At 35.8% G+C, this 24,625-nt stretch overlaps 1 protein-coding gene and 1 non-coding gene across 2 annotated transcripts in view; one reads left to right on the forward strand and one right to left on the reverse strand.

Annotated features, from left to right (window-relative positions):
• The window catches only part of LOC143912079 (dipeptidase 1-like), a 107,821-nt gene that overhangs the window by 74,809 nt on the left and 8,387 nt on the right, over positions 1–24,625 (forward strand). The window contains exons 6-7 of the mRNA XM_077431251.1: positions 1,664–1,887; positions 17,526–17,787. Coding sequence (XP_077287377.1) covers positions 1,664–1,887; positions 17,526–17,787 — 486 coding nt within the window. The remainder of the gene's footprint in view (positions 1–1,663; positions 1,888–17,525; positions 17,788–24,625) is intronic.
• On the reverse strand, positions 3,605–3,736 carry LOC143912472 (U4 spliceosomal RNA). Its single transcript, XR_013260643.1, has one exon. It is a non-coding gene; the product is annotated as a U4 spliceosomal RNA (small nuclear RNA).

Here is a 24,625-nt window from a genome sequence, read left to right on the forward strand (position 1 = left end):
CATGGGGGCGAAGCCTTAGACGGCATTTAATCATGGGGGCGCGGAGGGGCGAAGCCCTTAAAGGCATTAACTAAGGGGGGCGAAGCCCTAAACGGCAATTAATCTTGGGGGCGCGGGGGGCGAAGCCCTAAAAGGCAACTGATCATGGGGGCGAAGCCTTAGACGGCATTTAATCATGGGGGCGCGGAGGGGCGAAGCCCTAAAAGGCAACTGATCATGGGGGCGAAGCCCTAAACGGCAATTGCTCATGGGGCGTGGAGGGGCGAAGCCCTAGAAGGCAACGGCTCAGGGGGGTGCCGAGGGCGAAGCCCTAGAAGGCAAAAAAAAAATTGATTTTTTTTTTGATTTTTTTAAATTTTTTTTTTGATTTTTTTTTTTTGATTTTTTTTTTAATTTTTTTTTAATTTTTTTTTAAATTTTTTTTTTAAATTTTAAATTTTTTTTTTTTTTTTTTTAATTAAATTAGCTTAGTCATGTTTAAGCGGTTTATATTATAAACACTGAGCGAAGCCGGGTAATACAGCTAGTATTAAATAAATAAATATCAAATAACAATGAAATAAAAGAACCTCTACAGACGCGATTTATTACACTTTTTAGTTTTAGTTTAATTTTAGTTTATCTTTAATTTATACCAGGAAGGCTTAACCCCAATGCACCTTCCTGGCCAGAAACATTGTACATTCGATACAAATATTATTAGTGTTATATAAAGTATGTACATACATATGTAAATACATATAATATAACATTCACATAGACATTTATGGTCAAATTTGTAAATTTGCAGCATTTTATACAATTCGAAATTTAGAAAACTCGAAATTTTGCGAGAAAATGGGTAAGTTTGCCAATTTTTGGAACCGTTTTAATGAAAATCAGATAAATTGGCAAACTTTGATAGAAACGATCGACCTGGAGTCACAAATCCAAGGTCTGATTAGTAGAAACCAGTGCGATTTGAACCCGTTACCACTCTGTTCAAAGCATTATATGCCAACCACCAGTCTATTCTGCTGGCTGAAAACTTAATAACAAAGCAATCAAAAAACACTCGTAAGCAATAAAATATTTAAGAGTTGAAATAAAAATATTTTCATAATCTGAATCCGAACCGTAAAAGCATCAAAGGCAAGCGAACACTCGCAACGAAAAACTTCCGGGTCAAACTCTCTAGTGAAACTTCGCTGTAAAATCGTGATTTATTGTTGTTAAATTGAAATTCTCGAAATCTCACTCTTCCGGAACGTGGCGCCGGGATTTCCGCTCTTCATTTTTCCCGTTTTCCGAAATCACCACGTGAAAATTACGACGTTACCAGAGGGGAGGGGGTGACCAGGTCAGATTGCGCGAAATGAAACGTTCCCGTCAACGGACGTAATTTTCGCATTTGTTGAACTGCCAACGCGCTTCTTATGAAAAATATACCGAAAATAAAAACGATAATAATTTTCCACGAGATGCCGAGAGCGTACATACGAGCGCACAGAGGTAGAGGCAACTTTTCACAATAACGAGCACTTCTCAACAAATGTTGTTTGGGTCATAAACTAGGAACAAGCTGCCAAAACGAACATGCGGCGTCAACACACCCATTAGCCCCCTAACTCGAATCTATGACGATGGATTATCTCTTGACTTTAGTGATTTTTCTTGTTTTCAGATATCAAGTTGGCTCACGCGGCCGGTCGAGTCTGCTCGCTGGTTGGAGTCGAAGGTGGACATGCCCTCGGAGGGTCTTTGGGTGTTCTGAGGGCTTTGTATGCTTTGGGTGTTCGCTATTTGACTTTGACGTCGACTTGCGATACACCTTGGGCTCAGTGTGCTCTTGCCGACGCCATGGGAACGGGAGCTGCAGATCATGATGGACTTGCACCATTTGGCAGGGTAAATATTATATGTTGGGTTATTGCTAAGCGGCTATGAGCTGATTGCTGTTTACATTGTAGACCATTTACGCTAATGAATGTTGTAGCTTAGCCGCATGGGGCCCCGAAGGGGGCGCAGCCTCATGGGGCGAAGCCCCATGGGGCGCAGCCTTATGAGGCGAAGCCCTAAACGGCAACTGATCATGGGGGCGCAGCCCTTGACGGCATTTAATCATGGGGGCGCGGAGGAGCGAAGCCCTAATAGGCATTAACTAAGGGGGGCGAAGCCCTAGGCGGCATTTAATCATGAGGGTGCGGAGGGGCGAAGCCCCAAAAGGCATTAGTTAAGGGGGGCGAAGCCCTAAACGGCATTTAATAATGGGGGCGCGGAGGGGCGAAGCCCTAAAAGGCAACTGATAATGGGGGCGAAGCCCTAGACGGCAATTAACCATGGGGACGTGGAGGGGCGAAGCCCTTATCGGCAACTGATCATGGGGGTGAAGCCCTAGACGGCATTTAATCATAAGGGTGCGGAGGGGCGAAGCCCCAAAAGGCATTAGTTAAGGGCGGCGAAGCCCTAAACGGCAGTTAATCATGAGGGCGCGGAGGGGCGAAGCCCTAAAAGGCATTAACTAAGGGGGGCGAAGCCCTAGACGGCAGTTAATCATGGGGGCGCGGAGGGGCGAAGCCCTAAAAGGCAACTGATCATGGGGGCGAAGCCCTAGACGGCAATTAACCATGGGGACGTGGAGGGGCGAAGCCCTAAAAGGCAACTGATCATGGGGGCGAAGCCCTAGACGGCATTTAACCATGGGGACGTGGAGGGGCGAAGCCCTTATCGGCAACTGATCATGGGGGCGAAGCCCTAGACGGCATTTAATCATGAGGGTGCGGAGGGGCGAAGCCCCAAAAGGCATTAGTTAAGGGGGGCGAAGCCCTAAACGGCAGTTAATCATGGGGGCGCGGAGGGGCGAAGCCCTAAAAGGCATTAGCTAAGGGGGCGAAGCCCTAAACGGCAATTAATCTTGGGGGCGCGGGGGGCGAAGCCCTATAAGGCATTAACTAGGGGGGGCGAAGCCCTAGACGGCATTTAATCATGGGGGTGCGGAGGGGCGAAGCCCTAAAAGGCATTAACTAAGGGGGGCGAAGCCCTAAACGGCAATTAATCTTGGGGGCGCGGGGGGCGAAGCCCTAAAAGGCATTAACTAAGGGGGGCGAAGCCCTAGACGGCTTTGAATCATGGGGGCGCGGAGGGGCGAAGTCCTAAAAGGAAACTGATCATGGGGGCGAAGCCCTAAATGGCAATTGCTCATGGGGCGTGGAGGGGCGAAGCCCTAGAAGGCAAAGGCTCAGGGGGGTGCCGAGGGCGAAGCCCTAGAAGGCAAAAAAAAAAATTTTGATTTTTTTTTTGATTTTTTTAAATTTTTTTTTTTTGATTTTTTTTTTAAAATTTTTTAATTTTTTTTTTTTTTTAATTAAATTAGCTTAGTCATGTTTAAGCGGTTTATATTATAAACACTGAGCGAAGCCGGGTAATACAGCTAGTATTATATATTATTAGATTGTTTATCAGCCAGTCTAACACCGAGAGGCGCCGGATTCGATCCCATGAGCTCACCTCGATTGAAAAGAATTTTTCTAAGTATATCTATAGTGCTGCTGGCAGACCCGGATATTTGTGCTCCATGTCGATCGTTTCCTATCGGAGTATGCCAATTTTCTATGATTTCATTGTTGAAACGGTTCTTGATTTAAAAAATGGCTAAAAACCTTCCTACCTACTGTGTCGTCACTGTTTGAGTTTTCAACTAGCAATAATCGCACCTCGGATTAACCTCATTGGTTACGATATCGCCGTTGCAAAAGTTCGCGGAATGCTTTGGGAATCTGTGTTATCCTGGATACTATTACTCCACTTGATTGCATAAGCATTTATGAGTTCATTTTATTTATTTATTTTTATTATTTTTATTTTTTATTCTGTGAATGTGTGCGTGTGTGTGTGTGCGTGTTTATGCACGTATAAACATACATACATATATGTTTACTTGAGGTGTGCGTGCATTCGCATGGCACATTTCAGGTATTATTTCCTAACGCATGCGCGCTTTATGTGTTCATACGTTGTTGTTTATTTTGTACTTGGTTATGTACAGTGTGGTTTTTTTATTAGAACAGTGATGTGCGGTTGTTCTTGTGCGATATTCATGAACAACCGTCTCGTTCTCCGACTAAAGGGTATCTTAGACTGTATTCGTTGGGGGGTGGTGGCCTCATGTTGAGGGCTTTAAGGGTCAAATTTCTTGATCTTTAAAGGGGGCTTAGAAAAAAAACCTGTTTGAGTATGATTAATGTACAATAGAATGTATGTATGTACAATTCATAGATGTCTCGTTGATTTGCGAGTTTTCAGTGTCTCGTAATTCAGTGACTTGTTAAATAAAAATGCTGTATTGTTTGTATTGGCCAGGAAGGCGCATTGGGGTTTACCTTTAAGGCCTTCCTGGTATAAAATGTAATAAAAACAAATATGAACTGTCAATAATTCATATTAAAACCAGTGCTTTTTTAATTGGAAAATAATGATGCTTTAAAATATTGGTATAACCGATCAGTAAAAAATTCACATTTTGATCGGTAAAAAAAAACATTCGCTTGGTAAAAATAATGGATTGATCGGTGAATATAATAAATGATCAGTTTGTATTGATCAGTTGCTATGCGATGAGTTATTAAATAGAATGATAAGTATTAAAATAATATGAGCAATTATTACACCAAAATGATCAGTATATAAAAGGAAATGACAAGATTTTAAAATAAATGATCAATTATTAAATGAAACGATCAGTTTTACGCATTCTGACAGATTTTTTTGATTTTTAAATGATTTTTATTATTACGAAATTATGTTCACAATACATCTTATATATATTTTAATAGCTACTGATCTACTGATCATTTTCTATTTTACAATTTTAAATTAATTTATACCTGATACTTGAAGGGTATAGACATTTTGTTGTAATCACCGAGACTCTTCACAAGTGTGTTAGTATGGTTATTAGTGATTCTGTCATAGAATCTACTGGTTAGTTTGTTAGTAATGTATGTAAAAAACGGAATATTATATATGGCATGCAGTTTTTTTCAAGTAAGTATATATGGGTGTATTATAAATTATTTTTAGGGATTTATTTTGAATGACAGATGAAGTAGAGCCAATGTTGCCATATCGGATAGTTTTCGATAGTGTACGTTTTTTTGTTTACGCCGGACCACGCGTTGATAAAATCTGACATTCACTGGTGTTTTGATTTCTCGCTTTTCTCCTGTACTTCGAATTCATTTTTCAACTGGCTTTCTTTCACTTGCTGACGCTACTGGCGTCCTGATTTTTGATTTTTTCCCTCGGAGTGACTTTTTCTCGGATATGTGTTTGACCCGGCTTATATATTGATAAGCCAAATATTAAACAAATATTGACCCCCCTCTCCGTTTTCAACCCCCTCGGTCCTCGCCCCTCGCTCCAGGCCCATTTCAATCTCACTGTCTCAGTTTTTGCGTGTCTGTTAAATTAATAAATACCGACCCCAACAACCTAATCTTAAATGAATAGGGCCAACCCTAACTTAGCCTAACCTAACCTGACCCTTAAATAAATAAGTGTTGGCTGCTAAGATCTAAGATGGGAGACGCGCTATCATCCAACTGTCAAATTAAGTTCTACATATTATGTATGGTTATTATTCTATTATTCGTTGTTCGTATTTATATAAAACTAGCTGAACCTCGCATGCGTTGCAATACCAGAATAAGGCATGCAATTCTCGTTCTCGTTCCCGTTTTAAGCGATGGTTGGAGCTCAACTAACGTCTATTCATCGCCGTGTCGTCATAACTGGTATCTTGGTTACCAAAGAAAACATTTCCTTGACTATATAATGGCGATTTAAACTTTCGTGTCGGTAAAATCGTAATTACGAATATCATTATTAAGAGGTTTTTCCAGTTTTTTTTCGCAGTAAGCTTCCGGGACATGCATATAACACATCCTGAAAGTTCCATCTTAACCAGTTGAGTGGCTTAGGAGCCTATACGAGACAGACAGAAAGACAAATAGACATTCAATTTTATATGTACATATATATGTAGGTAGATAACTGAAATTTAAGCGCTTCGCATTCCATTAACCTTTTGTGAGTGCATTTCATCGACATTAAAACTGATGCATGCACAAATAAATAATGCCAGCAATAACAAAGTTCGAATTTAACGATTGTTCAGTCGAGTGCATATCCGAAACTATTACGAAATGCAGTTTATGCGAAATCGTTTAGCGTTAATCGCACACACAAATAAATAACACCTACATACACCCATTAGGGTAATGCCTGTCGTTTCCGATGCGAAATATATTCAGTTCGTTTTGTTTTCATTCGAAAGAGTGCAGAAGTGGAATAATGTATGGGTGTGATACAAATGGGTTTGGGTCCATTCGGGTTTTTTTTATACGTATGTGATTATATTCACCTCCTCTGACCCTCTTCTTTGGAAGTAATGAATTAAGTTTAACATTGATGGATGTGTTCTTTGGTTCAATCTGCCTATGAGTTTGTGCAGTATTTTATTGGAAATTTTCAGTGATTTGTATATTTTGGGAATGTATGATAGGAATAGACATATTCTAGATTAAAATGAGGACAGTACATTACCTCTATACGTACATTTGTACATATAAGGAAAAAAAATAATTTTATAATATTCCCTTGAATTTTAGACAGTGGATAAATTATTTATCTTCATATTTTTTGTGAATTTATAAGTTTATTAAAATTTTGTACACCAATTCGTATAATATACATATTTTAATTAAGACTGGTAATAAGTACGTGTATACCTATGTATATACGTAAGTATTTATGTATATCGTCAATTTCAATTAGTAGCTTTTTTATAATATGAATAATGAATAAGGAACTTTTATATACATATGTATAATATGAGCCGTTATATTTAAAAGTCGCTGAATTACAATTTTCAGTTTCAAAAACACTATTCCTGTTTGACTTAATTCACAAATTGTTATCACTTCTTTTATTTCGATATGTCTAGAATCTCGGAAAGCAGAATAAACGTATTACAGGCCAACAGTCTTTTTAAATATCGCTAAACGCAAACAATTATATTTAAAATATGCGAAATATTTCTCGAAATGTAAAAAAATCGACTTGTAAATAATTGGCTTATTTAATACATTAACCTTATTTTCATTGGTTTCTAATTCTTTTTTTTTAATTTTGAATTATATTGAAAACCTTACATATTGAATCAATTTATATTTGTGAAGTCGGCCAATATAATTTATATTATAATTTATATTTATAAATTAATTTATATTTAATTTTTCATGGCCATCCAAATTTCTAGCCTCAATTTCTTAGTGTGATTTTTTTTTAATTATCCAAATATGTACATATGTACATATGTATGTATTTTCAAGTTATAAAAACCATAAATAATTTCAAAAATCAGAATCGCACTAACCCAATAATCTGATTATTCTAATTAATACTTTATTATATGTTTAGCGACTTAAGGTTACAAAAATAAAATAATATCAACATTTAAATTCTTTAAACGTTTTCTTATGCATACGTATGTACATTTATACATTAAGCTGTTTTTTTATGAAAAGATTTTTCCGCGAAACATTAAAATTATCAAATGGGAAAAATAGTATGTACATATGTAAATTTCAATTCACGAACATAGTTTATGGGTCAATAATCGGATTACAAACAAAAGCTCCATTATACAAAATACGCAATATAAAATAAGACAATGCGTAATGTTCACAATGGTTTACCATTTATTTAATAATGCGACGGCAGTGAATCCTTTGTAAATAATATTTTGTTTGAGGAATGCCGTCCTTTGAAATTAATCATAGCGCGTACAAATCGCCGACGAAATTTTCCTTTCGGATTTCGCAGTTTTCTCGCCTTTCAGATTTGCACACGGCAAAACTGGAAAGGCGTGGCGTGGTAAAGGAGAAGTAAAGGAGAGTTTGATTAACTGTCTTTTTCGCGCACAATACTCGATCGGGCGAGTCGCAATGTATTATTTTTAAACGAAACGGCAAGCGACACAATAGATCCGGGCGAGGTTGTGATATTTAATCCGGAGACAATGAGCCAGACAGGAATTCGGCTCAAGGAAAAGGATTTAGACGGTGAAAGGAAAACCGGAACGAAAGCCGGAAAGCGACCGTTTACCGCAAACAACCGAAACGAGGTTTCATTGCCAGGATATTTATGATATTTGATAGACGTACATACCTCGTACTCCGATTGTTCACTAACTGGAAATACTCATTGATGATTTACACACATATATATATATATATACATACATATATATAGGTTAGGAGTAAGGGTTGGCCCTATTTATTTAAGATTGGGTTGTTAGGGGTAAATTTATAGAGTCAAACGTTGTAAATTCATTGTTTGATACAGTTTCACTGCTTGAATTGGTGAAAGTATATTTTCACTTGAAATATACTTTCACTATAACATACATATACATATGTATACATGTTTATATCGGCTTTAAACCAAAAGTTTCAATTTTGAGGCGGACAATCATTTTAATTTGAGAAACTATGACTCCTCTGTTGTTATTTCAAGAGCACCAATCCAACGCCTGAGTCTAATTGTCACACATAAAGATGTCAATCTATTATGAATACATATAATATACATATATATATATATGTATATACATACTTATATACATATGAAGATGCTCTTCTTTGAACAGTGGCCCATTGGCTAATATTCTACACCAGGCTTTCTCAAACAACCGAAAAAAATGTCAAGTCCTGGCTCTGATATAATGTATTAAAATCAATGAAAAAATCAAAAGCATGTTTTTATAATTATCGATCGCTCCCATTCGTGAAAAATTCCATTTCGAGCCCTCTATGTAATCTTACATATGGATATCCAAACATACTGATTATGTTCTAACAGCAAACTAATTGATTATCTTTAAAGTTGTCACAATAAATTATATAATAAATAACAATCTCATACATAATAAATTATAAATAATAATCTCATACAAAGCGTTATCGGCTATTATTGTATCGATTCCCGGAATTGCCTCAGTATGTACTAGGGATTCCAAAAATAACGAAATTTGTCTCTACCGAAAAAAAAATCCACTACTGGTATTACTTTATTCAAACAATTAGTGAAATAATATTTAATTAATTACCTATAAATATCGTTGGTAATTAATTAGATTTTGCCATTAATTGTTGGTTAATCAAAAATTATTTTAATCAATTACATTAATGAATTTTTAATTCATTAGCTTTGAATAACACGGCACGAATTACCAATCAGCGAGTGTCAAAAAAATAGATTACGTCCTCTGATTTGATGAATTTTTGTGTGGTTTTAGCTTTTAAGTATTATGAATGTATTTATATAATTTTCAAATGAAATATAGGTTACCGAAAACACCGGAAAGCCACGAGGTTTTTCATTATGTATTAATTAACAGTCAGTTACAAATCAATGTATTTATTCGGAAATATTCTTATATATATATACATAAGAACCTACGATTTGTTCGGCATCTTTGATTTTAAATGTTTAAAATATAGGTCAAAAAGGATATTCAGTGTTGACTCATTCTTAAACTAATCCACACAAACTAGCTAATATAACGTTTTCTTTTAAATACAAACCGATTATTATATTTTGGTACTACCGGCAGTACTGGAGGTCAAATTCTGAGAACCCGTTTCGGTAGTACCGGTATTGGAATCTTTAGTATGTAAATATTTTGCTCAGTTGGGAAAAAACCTTCAAAGTCGTTTTTAACCCTCCCTCGTCGAAGTGGGATATGCAAGTGCCCCAATTTTGGTTTTATGGTTTTGTTATATGGTTTTTAAAGCTATACACCCTTTATTTCTAGAATGAACTACATGAAATTTATTTTAATAGATTTTGTATGATTTAAAAAAGGGGTACATAGTAAAAAAAAATACATTTACACATTTCTACGTTCCAAAGTATGATTTAAAGGCGGAAGCGATAAGTCATGTTTTGACTGTTCACTTGCATATTCTTGTTGATCGATGAATCAATGCGAGAGAAAGAGAGCTATTTCGTAAGCTATTGTTATCGTCGCTTTTGGCGCGTGGTTATTGAGTCGTGCAGTCGCCTGTTGGCCTTTCCTATGCGCGTTTGCGTGTCGATGCTTGTCGTTATTTTTAAATACAAAAATAATCAAAAACATGCTATAGGACCAAAACTTTTTTATGTTGAGGTATAAAATAATTAATAAGATATATATTGAACCCATTTGTATTGAAAAAATCTTATTTTGATTAAAAAATACTTACTCGTCCCTTATTTGGGACACTCCTTCGATCTCAACGCTCCATCCTTTTAAGGTTAAAGCCCATATGAGGTCTAAGTTAAAGAAGATACCTTTAGATAACATACATACATTTTGTACAGTGAACAAATATACAATGATTCATTTTTGTATATGTATAGAACATATATGGATAGATTTATAAAAGCCTTTTTCTGTGTTTATTTTTTCTTTTACATTTATTTGTTTGACGTATTTTTACATAACCAGTACCCTTTACGAGCGTTCTAGATAGTGAGTGCGTGAGAGTGTGTCTAAAAAGCATTTTTACGAGTCGTGATTTTATTTGTGGAAAGCTCACATTTTGGGGTTCTAGAGGTTATAAAATGAACGCTGCTTCCGGTTGTCGTACGTAAAATATTCACTTTCCGGTCGCTCTTACCTGAAAACGTGGCATTTTTAATATAAGATCTCCATCTAGATCTTTCTTTTGAAAGGACTAACATTATATGCATAATATATGCACATCGTGCGAGACACTTACAATAAAAAAAATCGCATACTTTTTCGTATAGTAATATTTATTATAGTCACACACGCATCCATTATATTTCAATATTTCCATAATTATGCAAATGTGCCTTATCAGTAGACATATGATAAAAGTCAACAGCATCAGTCACTGTCAACGCGTTTCGTTAATCATTCAGCCTTTGACTTTAAATACCCTTCCATGCCTTTTAGGGATTTTCCGTCATGATTTTATGAAGCCACGATTAGTGAATGAAAAAATCAAATAAAGATTTCTTCATGAAGTTCACGCGTGCGAAGAAAAATTATTTATTTTTTATATACATATGTAATAAATATGATATTTTGAACACGTTGCCCGGCAGAAGGCGTCTGATAAAATAAGATCACCGTGAACCAATTTAAGGTTTTTTTATGATATGAATTCCTTATCGGGAGAGCCGCGAGATAGAAAAGCGGGAAATAATTTATTTCACGATCTCTTTCCGTCTCCGTTTCACCCCCCGTTTTCCGGAAAATGATTCAACTCGAGAAAAAATACAATGAAAAAGAATCTTCGCTGGGTATTGTCGTTTTTAGTAAGCTCGTTACATGTGTCGGAATATTATTGCAATATTTATACACCTTGGAGGGGGGGGAGAGAAGCCAATTTAATTTGGGGCCGTTTTAATACATATAAATATAACGAATTCTAAAGACGTTTCATTTTTTAACTCGACGGTTTTCCTCTCGTGTCAAAGCGAATTTTTGATAAAATGTCACGTCAGGGTTTCCCGGGGATGGGCAAAGTTACTGCTTGCTGCAAAAGCAAATGGCACTCGTAATTCAATAAACCACTTCCCATATGGACTAAATGCGAGAGTGACTGTTGGCTTTTCGTTAATATATGTAAATGTAAACGATGAAAGACATATTCGTTTTAAATTACAGAATCTATTCGAATCTTGGTCATCAACTTGTAATTCTCATTATAATTTGTATATACATATGTATCTCCAAATTTATACAAAACCATAAACTCATTATAATTCATATTTTATTTTATTTTAATTCCCATATACCACCGAGTATTTACGGGTTAACCCAATATGACAGATAATACTTAAATAATACGCATTTTATATACAAACATACGTATATATATAAAATACATTTGATTTTATTTAACAATCATTTATATGCTACATAAAGAATAAAATAAAAAACAGTAAAAATTAAACATGTTGTAAGAAAAATGACTATGTACATACATAGTTAAGTTATTCATATTAGATACATATTGTTGCGTAGGGGTGGGTGGAGGATCCAAGAAAAAGGCCATCAGTCGTTTCACAGCATTTATTGATGATTAAGGAGTTACACGTATTGCCAGTGTTAAGTCCAGAATGACTTATATCGCCTACGTACCGCCTTATAAAGGGTAGATCTCTCAGGACGCCTAATCTGTTTACCTGTTGTATAGTCACGTATTCGGATATGTATTTCCCCGATATTGGGTCTCCCCGTACCGATTCTGAGAAATAACTAATATCGGTCATTGTTTAGCCTAAATGCACTTAGAGTCCAGATATAATCTTTGGAAGTAAGTGCATGCATTTAGTTAATCCGATAACAGATATCCGTTGGTCTAAGTACAATTCGCTCAATCCACGGCGTACGTAACATTGCCTCCCTCTTAGGTCAAATCGTCCCGATTGACCAACAAATCATAACTGATAAATCTACAGTAGTTACATTTATCTCCGATATCAGTCATAGTTACATTTACAATTACAGCCGTTATCTTTGCAGTTACAATGAAAACAATGACATTTAATTTCTACTACCGTTACATTAACGTTACCTTTACAATTTAAATTCTGTAACAGTTAGATTAACGTCATCTTTACAATGGAAACAATTGCATTAAACTTTCGTTACATTTCAATTTACGACACCTTTACAATGTAAACAATTACATTAACCTTTCGTTACCCTTCAATTTACGACACCTTTACAATGGAAACAATTACATTGAACTTTCGTTACATTTCAATTTACGTCACCTTTACAATTGAAACAATTACATAAAAACTTTCATTACACTTCACTTTACGTCACCTTTACAATGGAAACAATTACATTAAACTTTCGTTACACTTCACTTTACGTCACCTTTACAATGGAAACAATTACATGAAAACTTTCGTTAAACTTCAATTTACGACACCTTTACAATGTAAACAATTACATTAAACTTTCGTTACACTTCAATTTACGTCACCTTGACATTGGAAACAATTACATTAAACTTTCGTTACACTTCAATTTACGTCAACTTTACAATGGAAACAATTACATTACACTTCATTTTACGTCACCTTTACAATGGAAACAATTACAGTTATATTTCTAATCCCCTAAAATTAGTCATCCGATGTTCTACATTTGGAAATCAATATTTGTTAGCCCTTCGGTCCAAAATTTTCTCACGTGTTTGGTCCATGTTGCTCGTATCACCAAAGTCCAAATTTGCTATGGCAGCCCCGTATTCCTGTCATGTGGTCCAGCATCCTGCTGCAGACCAACGTTCAACCCAGAACGTGCTCCAAAGCCATGTCCCACAAGAATGGCTCCCATCCTCACAAAAGTGACTTGGTCCATGTCTCTCGTGTCACCATCGTCCAAATTTGCTACGGTGGCCCAGTGTTCCTCTGTCATGTGGCCCAGCATCTTGCTGCAGACCAACGTTCAACCCAGAACGTGCTCCAAAGCCATGTCCCACAAGAATCGCCACCATCCTCACAAAAGTGACGGTTGACCCTGGAAAATGTGCACCCCTCAGTCTGCCACTCTGTTGGTGGTGCTTCTTTTCCGTTCCCTTGACCCTGGAAAATGTGCACACCTCAGTCTGCCACTCTGCTGGTTGTGTTTCTTTTCCGTTCCATTGACCTTGGTAAATGTGCACCCAACAGTCTGCCACTCTGTTGAATGTGCTTCTTTTCCGTTCCATTGACCCAACTGAAATCCATTTCTTTCTGATGTATTTTCCCGTTACATCTGCGAGATAATCTAAACACTGCTGCAACTGTCCATGTATTTTTTTCAGGTTCTCGTGTTTCCATTAGTTTCCAACTAGATTTTTTTCGATGTTGACGTATATCACTTGTTCCACTATCTCTCGTTGAAGTCGCGATCTGGCGTTTCTTCGGTTTCAAATGCCCTCACGTGGTTGATCCAAGTCGCTCGTTTCCCCAACGTCCAAATTTGTTGCGGTGGCCCCGTCTTCCTGTCATGTTGCCCAGCGTCCTGCTGCAGACCAACGTTCCACCCAGAACGTGCTTCCGTTGCCATTCCCTCTGAAGCGGTGCCTCTATCCTCCCAAAAGTGACTTGATTGACTCCGCTGACTGACCAACCAACATTTATCCTATCTGATAAATGTGCCTCTCTGCCGTTGCATGGTTTCGATTGAATTCCATTTCAATCCGTTTACTTTCCGACTCTTTGCGAGACGACACCTGTGACGTAACAGGTGGTTAACTAGTTTCCAATTAGACTCGACTAGTTTTCAATTAGATTTTTTTCCAGTTTGTTGACATCTGCCGTCAACAAACAGTTGAAGGGAATAGTGGCTTGTAATCGACATCTCTCAGTTGTAGTCGATCTCCGCTCCTCTTCTGACGACGATGCTTTCCCGTGGATCGTCGTCACCTACAGCCGCTAATTCTTGCTACCCGCGGTGAATTGGCGAACCGCCCTCGTTCCGGTCGCCCCCTGGACCACTCTGCAACTGCCGGATGCCGCTCTCCGATGCTGCCCTTGACAACGCCTCAAGTTGTCCTCTCCCGGCAGCACCTGCACGAAACCTCCCGTTTCGCAACCTCCCTCCGTCATCCCGATGAATTCTTGCTCCTCCCCATTCCTGATCTCCACTCCTCTTCTGACGACGATGCTTTCCCGTGGATCGTCGTCACCTACAGCCGCTAATTATTGCTACTTGCGGCGAATTGGCGAACTGCCCTCGTCTCGGTCGCCCTTTGGATGACTCTGCAATTGCCGGATGCTGCTCTCCGATGTTGCCCTTGACAACGCCTCAAGTTGTCCTCTCCCGGCAGCACTTGTACGAAACCTCCCGTTTCGTAACCTCCTTCCGTCATCCCGATGACTTCTTGGCGGCCACCGCCGATAATGTCAAAGTCGAGTTGCAGTGATAACTGCAATTCGACAACCGAAAATGTGATGACCGATTCTGTGTGTTGCAGTGAAAACTGCATTTTTTTTGTTTCGTGTCTCCATGGCTCGAACTCTCTCCTACAGCTCCCGAAGATGGCTTCGCTGTAGCTTCTCTTCCTTCGCTGGTGACTTTGTTCCACGGCCCATCTTGGATCCCACTTCTGACGACCAGTGTTGCGTAAGGGTGGGTGGAGGATCCAAGAAAAAGGCCATCAGTCGTTTCACAGCATTTATTGATGATTAAGGAGTTACACGTATTGCCAGTGTTAAGTCCAGAATGACTTATATCGCCTACGTACCGCCTTATAAAGGGTAGATCTCTCAGGACGCCTAATCTGTTTACCTGTTGTATAGTCACGTATTCGGATATGTATTTCCCCGATATTGGGTCTCCCCGTACCGATTCTGAGAAATAACTAATATCGGTCATTGTTTAGCCTAAATGCACTTAGAGTCCAGATATAATCTTTGGAAGTAAGTGCATGCATTTAGTTAATCCGATAACAGATATCCGTTGGTCTAAGTACAATTCGCTCAATCCACGGCGTACGTAACAATATTATGAATAGTACAAATAAAGGCTTATTTAATATACATACATAATTCAAGCTGTTGGTATAATACTTTTTGGTTGTCATATAAATTAAGTTTTGTATATATTTTGTAATGTATTGAATATGTACAGATATAACTAAACACTCTTTGGAATTATTTGTTTATATACGTAATATTTTACAATGAAAATCCATTTATTTACATATGTATGAATTTATATTTAGAATTATTTTTCGTATTGTTATATACATTTTTACTTTCATGACTCACTTAATTTTTATTTTTCTTTGATAAAATGATAATTCTGTGACGTAGCTTTCAGTCTGTCATATACTTTTCAACATTGCTTTGGAGAATTATTACTTGATAGAATTTGAATGGACGAAAATGAATAATACCTGAATACATATACATATGTAGATTATGAAAAATTACACTCAATGGAATTCATAACTCAATTTCACAAAACATTCCAGTTAATAAATTTTTGTTATACTTCGATGATTTATTGTTTACATATGTTCATACATATATTATATAAATTTATACGTGTGAGAATTTCTCTACCATCCTTACTCTTTGTTTTAACAATTATTAAATATTTATAAAATATACATACTAATTGAACATAAGTTCAATTTCTTTTTTCACACGTTAACTTAACCCTTTAAATGCCGATCTGCGTTTTGCCGACAAGTCCATGGGCCTGAAAAACGCCGATAGGCGTTGTATTTTGAGCATGTACAAAGTAAACAAGTATATAACCGCCAAGACTATCCAGGTAGCATTGAACATGGTTCGTGTAATCCGTGTCATTCATTTGTCAACGTTTATAAAGACTGGTTTACACCGAATTTTTTGAATTTATAACCACAGCAGAATTTCTCGATGGAAATCCCTAACTGCTGAGTATTTTAGATTGTGGCTTGGCATTTAGATTGTGAGCATTACTTTTTAACAACAATGAAAAATATGGAACTATATAGAGAGTCAAAACACACCTTTACAAAACTCGAAATCCTCTGCGGTAGTCATATAGGGTAGGTTTTTGTAGATTAACTACAATTTTTATACCTACTTTCTATTGGATTTCTAAATAATTCCAATTGAAAATGGTGGTGAAATTTTCAGAGTGGCGGGCTTTCAACAGAAAAGACGTCAGCACTCAAAGGGTTAATAATGAATCTAAAATCACTTTAAAGCATGTCACAAAACATACTCTGAAATCCGATTTAATGTAAAAAAAAAGATATTTTGAATGAAAAAATGTTTAATTACATTAAAATTTGTCAGTTTTTAATTGTCAGAACATAAACGACGAACAAAATGAACATGGATTTGATTGGATTATTAGAGCGCTTTTATTTCAGAATCATCATCCTACTGATAGTTAAAACCACTTATCATTCACTAGACCTACATATTTTATTTTTATTTTTATTTTACATAGATATATACCAGAAAGGCTTGACAGGAAGACCCCAATGTGCCTTCCTAGACAATTAATTACAAATAATGCAGCATTTTATTATTACATAAATCACTGATTTCGAAGCTGAAGAACACGAAATAACAATTAATTACAGAATTAATCCATTGAGACATCTATGGATTTGAATTTTGTACATAATTTTTACAAAATGTGCATACAATAAATTAAATGATTTGTGACAACAGGAAAGGTGATTTTTTGCCAATTTTAAGGAACCGTTTCAACAATGATTAGATAAAATTGGCAAACTCTGATAAGAAACGATCGATTTGGAGTCACAAAGCCCCCAAATCTAACCAGCAGTATAGCGGATCGAACCCACTGATCACTTGGTGCTAAATATTATATATACGCTACTGTTCAGGCATACTGCTGGCTATATGTAACATTCAATCACACACACACACACGTTCATTCGAACACTAAATCCTATAAACACCGTTCACTATGAATATTTTTCATATTGTTTCAGCTGATTATAAAAGAGATGAACCGGCTGGGGATGATAGTGGACCTTTCGCACGTGTCCCAGAGCACAATGCGAGCTGCACTGAATGCAACCGAAGCCCCGATCCTATTCTCGCACTCTTCAGCACATGCACTATGCAACTCGTCCCGCAATGTTCCAGACTCCATTCTGAAACGGGTCGCTGAAAACAGAGGACTCGTCATGGTCAATTTCTACTCCCAATTCCTCACATGCAAGAGCACAGCCACGGTCGCTGACGCCATAGGTATTTTCAATTTATTTATTACTTAACCTTTGGAGATCTCCCTTTCCCTACAAGAGTACCGACTTCAATTTGACTTGATTACTCTGCGTGAATTAAACATGAAAGACGGATTCATAAAGTCCTTTCATCACTCCCGGGATTGAGTCAAAGGAAGACCTCAAGACCACACAGCGAGTAGCCTTAATCAAGGCAAAGCATAGGTACGCTATCATCTCTGTATATTTAATACATACATATACATATGTATTAATAAGGTAGGCACGAGAGTGCAAAATTCAGACTTGTACGATTTAGCGCAAATTCAATTTAACTTCAAAGTGTAATATCCTGGTGTTTGTTTTGTGTGTTGCTATTGAAAACTTTTCCTCTCCATTTCCTATAAGTTTCGTTTTGTTTGCGAGACATTCTTTTTGCAAAATCCCATTTATTTGTTTGGCGTTTTTTTTCTCATTTGCCACTGTTATGGTCGTACGATATAAAAGCGTCTTGATAATGAACCATTTTTTTCTGTTTCCATTGTCAGAAAACTTATTTTCTAGCAACAAAACGGTCTCTCGCACACATTCCCTTTATTTTCGAGTATCATTTTATCCCGATATTATCCTCCTAAGTATATCAAGCGAAAGGACGAACACGCTAAATATAACATTGAAACTGTATGTAGTTTATAAGCGATCGATCATCCTGCGAAGTAAACGTAACAAATTGAATTCTGACAAAGCTTGAATTAACAGTTAAACATTAATTAAACTCAATGGAAAATTATACAGCCGAGAGCGTTCATGTAATATATAAGACAGCGCAAACTTTCAGTTTAGTTTTCATTAAAAAGAAAACGAAATAGGCCGACAGCTGCTAATAACGTCAGTGGAAACATTTCTCATCGTGTAACGGTCGAGTTGTTTTGAAACAGTTTTCAAAACGTTACAAAACGAATTGGAGCATTGCTGTGGCATTGTGTGACAATCATTTTTAGCAAAAAATCAGTCAAAATCTCGAGCTCGAATTTTTGTGTGATCACAAAACTTCATGCGTTATTATTACGTGCATAAATATGAACATATGTATATGTAGATATAATAATAACAATACATATACATAAAGCTCTTTAAATCCCATAGTACTGTTACCTTGCTTTTCAAATAATTTGTAAGAAGTCATTTGGAGTTTGCTAGTACTTTTTTGGAATCACCTCTATCGAGTATATGTTAAAGTTCCGTTCCTACTGCAATTCCAAATTTCTTCACAGTGATCATTTTGTTTCCTTACAATCCAGGAGGAAAATTTATGATTTATGTTTTTTGCTTGAGCTTTTGAATCATGATTGATAGTTCTTATTTGAGACCCTCATTATCAAAGATGGCCAAAGGTGCTTTTTGGAATTGTATGTTTGAATGCTATTTTATTCCGCTGGTGATAAGGAATCCGTAATTAACAATTGTGACTGTCAAAACCAGCTAAGTTTAGTACTAAATTACATAACTTTAAAAACAGGACCTATATATAGTATCAAACATGTATTTTATTAAAAAAACGTAAGGGGTCTTTGGTACTAGGGGCCTCATTGATCAAGTGAGATCCTATTCCAATGTCCAATCAGACCCCTACGTAAATTAATCCCTGTTCTACCAACTATTCATGTAATTCCCTTCATATTGATCCTTTTTGATGTTCCTTGTATTGCTTTAAATTTCTATTGTGTGATAGTTTTTCTTATTATCATATATAATATGTGTATCTCATATCTACTTCAAAAAAATAATTGTATTTTCCGAATTTAAATGATGTATTTTCCGAATCTACCCAATTTATAATACGTAACGAGAAAGTTAAATTAAATCTATCAAAGGGGATCATTCCAATGCTTTTAATTATAACTTGCGATGTATTATATTTTTCTAAACTCAGCTTAGATCCATTTTCAAACTAATTACCTATATTTAGAAATGGTCTGTAATGTAGTGGATCAGTATTTTTACTAAATGAGCAGTTAATTTTTTCTATTATTTTAATTATTTTTTTAACATCTCGGTGATTTTGTCATTTTGAAGAATAGATACCGGTGAATCTAATTAAAAATATTTATTGTCTAAACTCAAATTCGTACATAATTAAAAGCCATAGACAAATTCTAGTTGGTTATTAAAACAAAAGTTTAGTTGGCTTTTAAAATTCGATATTATTTGAAAACCTATATTTCGTTTGAAGATTAGGTAAGTATTATATAGATAAGTATTGTTACGTACGCCGCGGATTAAGCGAATAGAATCCCAGAGACTATGTGACCGTTCAAGGGTTATCTGTTAACGGATTAACTAAGTGCTTGCACTTAGGACCAACGGATATCTGTTAACGGATTAACTAAGTGCTTGCACTTACTTCCAGGACTATATCTGGAAGTAAGTACAAGCACTAAGTGCATTTAGGCTAAACAATGACCGTTATTAGTCCTTTATCAGAATTGGTACGGGGAGACCTAATATCGTGGGAATACATATCCGAATACGTGACTATACAATAGGTAAACAGATTAGACGTCCTGAGAGATCTACCCTTTATAAGGCGGTACGTAGGCGATATCAGGTCATTCTGAACTGAGCACTGCCAGTGCGTGTATCTCCTTAATCATCAATAAATGCTGTGAAACGACAAAGGCCTTTTACTTGGATCCTCCACCCACCCCTACGCAACAGTATTATAAAAGTCAAATTTTCTTATGAATTATATAAAATTTCCACGGCACGAAAAGTTTCTCAGAGTGCATTAAGAATTCAAGTCAATTTGTGTTTATAACAACGTTGAAGGCGATCGTTCGTGATAATTTAATAGTATTTTGAAGGCTTTGTCTGGAGCGAAAACGCGCGGCCTCGTTAACGTTTATTTTTCCGCGTCCCCCTACGACGCCCTCAACGTTTTTAATTACCCTGCGTTTTGAAGGGTTGAATTTAGCGCTTTGCGTTTGTCAAAAGACGCCTTTCGCGGTCGTCAAAAACGCGATAAGGATTTCGTCAAAATGAAACGGGACCTTTTGCCCTTTTCGTTTCGCCGAAAACGGGATACCGACGATTAATTTGAAGGGCGAGCACTTAATTCGGTCGCTAACGATTAAATTTACGACTCGATGTAACTCGACACAAAGGACAATCGTTTCGAGCACTCTTTATCGCTTGAGGTCAGTCCTATACATACATACATACATGTATATCTGTATTTTCATTTTCTTTTTCTTTTTTATGTTCTTGTTTTGTTCTTTTTGTGTTTTTGTTTTGCCCTCTTCTAAAGGTGGATTATGACGGATATATTTCCGTAGTAACTTTGGTCGTTGTCGTTAACGGTTTTATGACGAGTTTAAAATCTCATTGTTATCTCCTTGTCGTCATCTTGTTAATTTAATTGCTGTGCAGTTTAGCATATTGGAGGCTTAAAGCAATTAAATACAAAACTCTTGACTATACATATACATATTTATCATGTCCAAAACGAAAAAATACTTTGTTAACCAAGTATTTTTTAAATTACTTGGTTAACAAATGAAGATTTCTTTATTATCATAATAACGATACATTTATGTTATTGGTAGATATATTCGAAAACTACAGATTTAATTATGGAACGATGATGAATTTTTTAAATGAGATACGTAGAACTTTGTTTCACTAATTTACTTTGGTTCAATTTGATCTGCTGCTGTACTGATCGTCACTGCGGCGTCGATATTAATGACTACCACTCTCGGAGTCTCGATGGTGATGACTAACTTATGTGATCGAATATCTGTGATCTATATAAATGATTTTTATCTTTTGGGTTGGGCAATGTCCGGTATTCCTGGTTTGGGCAAAGTCCGGCACTCCTGTCTTATCTGACTATCCCTTTACAGGAAGTTTAATGGACTTGTTACTCACGTATATGAATGTGAGAAAGTGAATTTGATAATTGTGGGAACTACATTGATAAGCGAGGTACATTTACGAGATAGTTAGATCTGAGCGAAAAAAGGATCTTCATCGATGGACCCAATGGAAAACTATCGTCGTTTCAAAGAAATGTTAAAAAAAAATCTTTGATTTTAATCAATGCTATCCTGCACAGGGTTGCCAGAAGTGCCTATTTAAGCGGGACTGTCCCGAGTTCAACAGACAAATCCCGAGTCCCGAATTTCCTCTAAAAATCCCGACAACAAAATTTGCATATGTACAAAAATGTACGTACATATGTTACATACATATATAGTTGAAGACACTCGCTTAATTTTTGTACAGAAAAGATTCGACTTCAAAAGTAAAACATATCAATCATAAGTCTTGTAAAAACATGCATATACATATACATTATATGTACGGTCAACGCACAATTTTCTAATATTTTATATGTATTAAAATCATGTTATCTTATTTTTTTTAGTAATGTTATATAATATGTATATTGTAGTCGAAAAATGATTTATATAACATTCAATTGATTTATATGTATGTACATATATATTACAAAATATAAAGTATATGTATTATATACATATATAATACAATATATAAAGAAGAAAAAGTTTATTCCTTATAAGATTCTAAACAGTCCTACCGATCTGAAGCAAATTTCGTATAGTTACCTTTTTATTGCCCTTAGGACATTACTGGCTACATGTCATTTGGGAATCCCATTTCATCCCTTTGATGTATAATATTTCATTTTTTTGATGTACAATATTGATTATGATAATATTGTCTATATTTTATATTATTCTCGTATCGTTAGCTCTCACAATTGCAAAATTTACATATATTACATTATAAAATCTAAAGTATAGTCATCTAGAATGAGATTTCCACGAGATTATAGCCGACTCACCGCTTTGAACCGCCAAAGTTTAAACTTTAGCTCGGTTCGGTTAAATTTTAACTACGAGCCGTTAATGTTGATAACGCTCGGTTTGTCGTCTGATCATTTGTACGTGCAACGACAATTTATGTAATAACCGGATAATGCGAATGCACTTTATCCAATTAACGGCGTTGCGCTCGTTAGTTAATCAGCATCCACTCGTTACCCTATAAATTAGCTGGCGGCATTCACTGAAGCGGAACGCAATTTCAAACAAGCAGGGATATTCGTAAGGGTTCATTTGCTCGCTCGAATAAATTTTTACGTGGAAAATGTAATAAAAATACAACGTTAATAGCACATGGAGTTTGTATTCCGATGAATATACATATAAGGGATGGGATGCGTGCTTGTGTTGAAAATTCAAAGACGTTTAGCCGTTGTTGAAAAATGTTTTTCCGACATTTTGTTCTCTTTTTCTTCGTCCTCGTCTCGTAACATAAATCAGTTCTTCTATCAATGGTTTCTGCTGGGGATTATTCATAAAATGTGACCCCTTTACATTGTCGTTTTTTCCCCCACCCATCCACAGCATTTGAATACGAGAACCGTGAGCGTTTTTACTTTTGACGTTCGTGTTTTTTTTTTCTTTCGCTTTCGCAAAAGTATAAATCTTATGAGGCCTGTAGGGAAAAGGTGAAATTTGAACGTGTTTGCGCACAACGAATATAATTTACAACTCAGAGCGAAAGACGTACACGTTTTCATCGACGCTGTTGAGAAAATTATGTTGCAGAAAGTTGACCGAATCGAAATAGTTTTTCAATTTTCTCCTCGGCATTCATCGAATTTGCGGTGAAAGTTTTACGCTCACATTCGTATATACAGCTGAAGTACATACAAACTTATATTTCTATGTAATTGCTTAGAAAAGACAAATATGTATTAAATTTCAACATACAAATGTAGAATATAAAATACTAAAATATATACAGAAAATTTGATAATATTCAAATAACACACTTTTATTTTTCAGATAAACATTATAAAAATAAATCTCAAATCTCAATTTGAAAATTTCAATGAATCAATTTTCCACAGTACATGTACATACAAATATACATATATTTGAAAGTGGCCAATTTTCAGTCAAAAACACTATTTAAGTTGGACTTTCAAAGTAGTGTTAACAATTCACAAATTGTTAACACTACTTTTAATTCGATATGTCCAGCATCTCGGAAAGTAGAATAAGCTTATTACAAAGCACCAGTGTTTTTAAATGCTGTAAAATGCAAAACATTATATTTAATATTTTATTTATAGATATATCTCGAAATGAAGAAAAATGGATCTATGCCACTTAAAAATATAACGGCTCATATATTTCTTATATCTTAATAATAATATTCTTATTTTAATTGGTCATAAAATCATTTAACTTTTATTCTTAGCTTTGCACAATATACCTATATATGTATGTGTATGTAGCTATCATTTTGATTATTTGTAATTTTGGTGAAATTCTAAAAACCAATAAAAAATTCATCACTTTGATATTGTAAATACACAAAACAAATTTTTCTTTTATCTCAATTATCTTTTACAAAAGTCATAAATTATTTTTAAAATATAATTTATTTATCACCGGCAGCATAGTTCAGTGGTTAACATGAAATCTTTTCGACTGAGTAGTCACGGGTTCATTCCCTGGCTCGGTGTTGCTTTCCAGACATTGGATATATGACTCCAGGTCGATCGGAGTTTGTCGATTTATCTGATTTCATTGAAACAGTTTCAACAAATCGGCAACTTTCCCTATTTCTCGCAAAAATTCGAGTTTATAACATCTCGAATTTGGCGATATATAAAATGCCGTAATTTTTTTTATCAAATTTAACTATGATGCTCTGTGAATTGTTTATCGATGTTTATAAATAGCCAGTAAAGCGCATTTGGGTCTATTTGGGTATCATTTTTTTACATTTATGTACTTATATGTACATATATAGATATGTAT

This window comes from Arctopsyche grandis, chromosome 5, assembly GCF_051622035.1.
Source record: "Arctopsyche grandis isolate Sample6627 chromosome 5, ASM5162203v2, whole genome shotgun sequence".
Classification (NCBI taxonomy): Eukaryota; Metazoa; Arthropoda; class Insecta; order Trichoptera; family Hydropsychidae; genus Arctopsyche; species Arctopsyche grandis.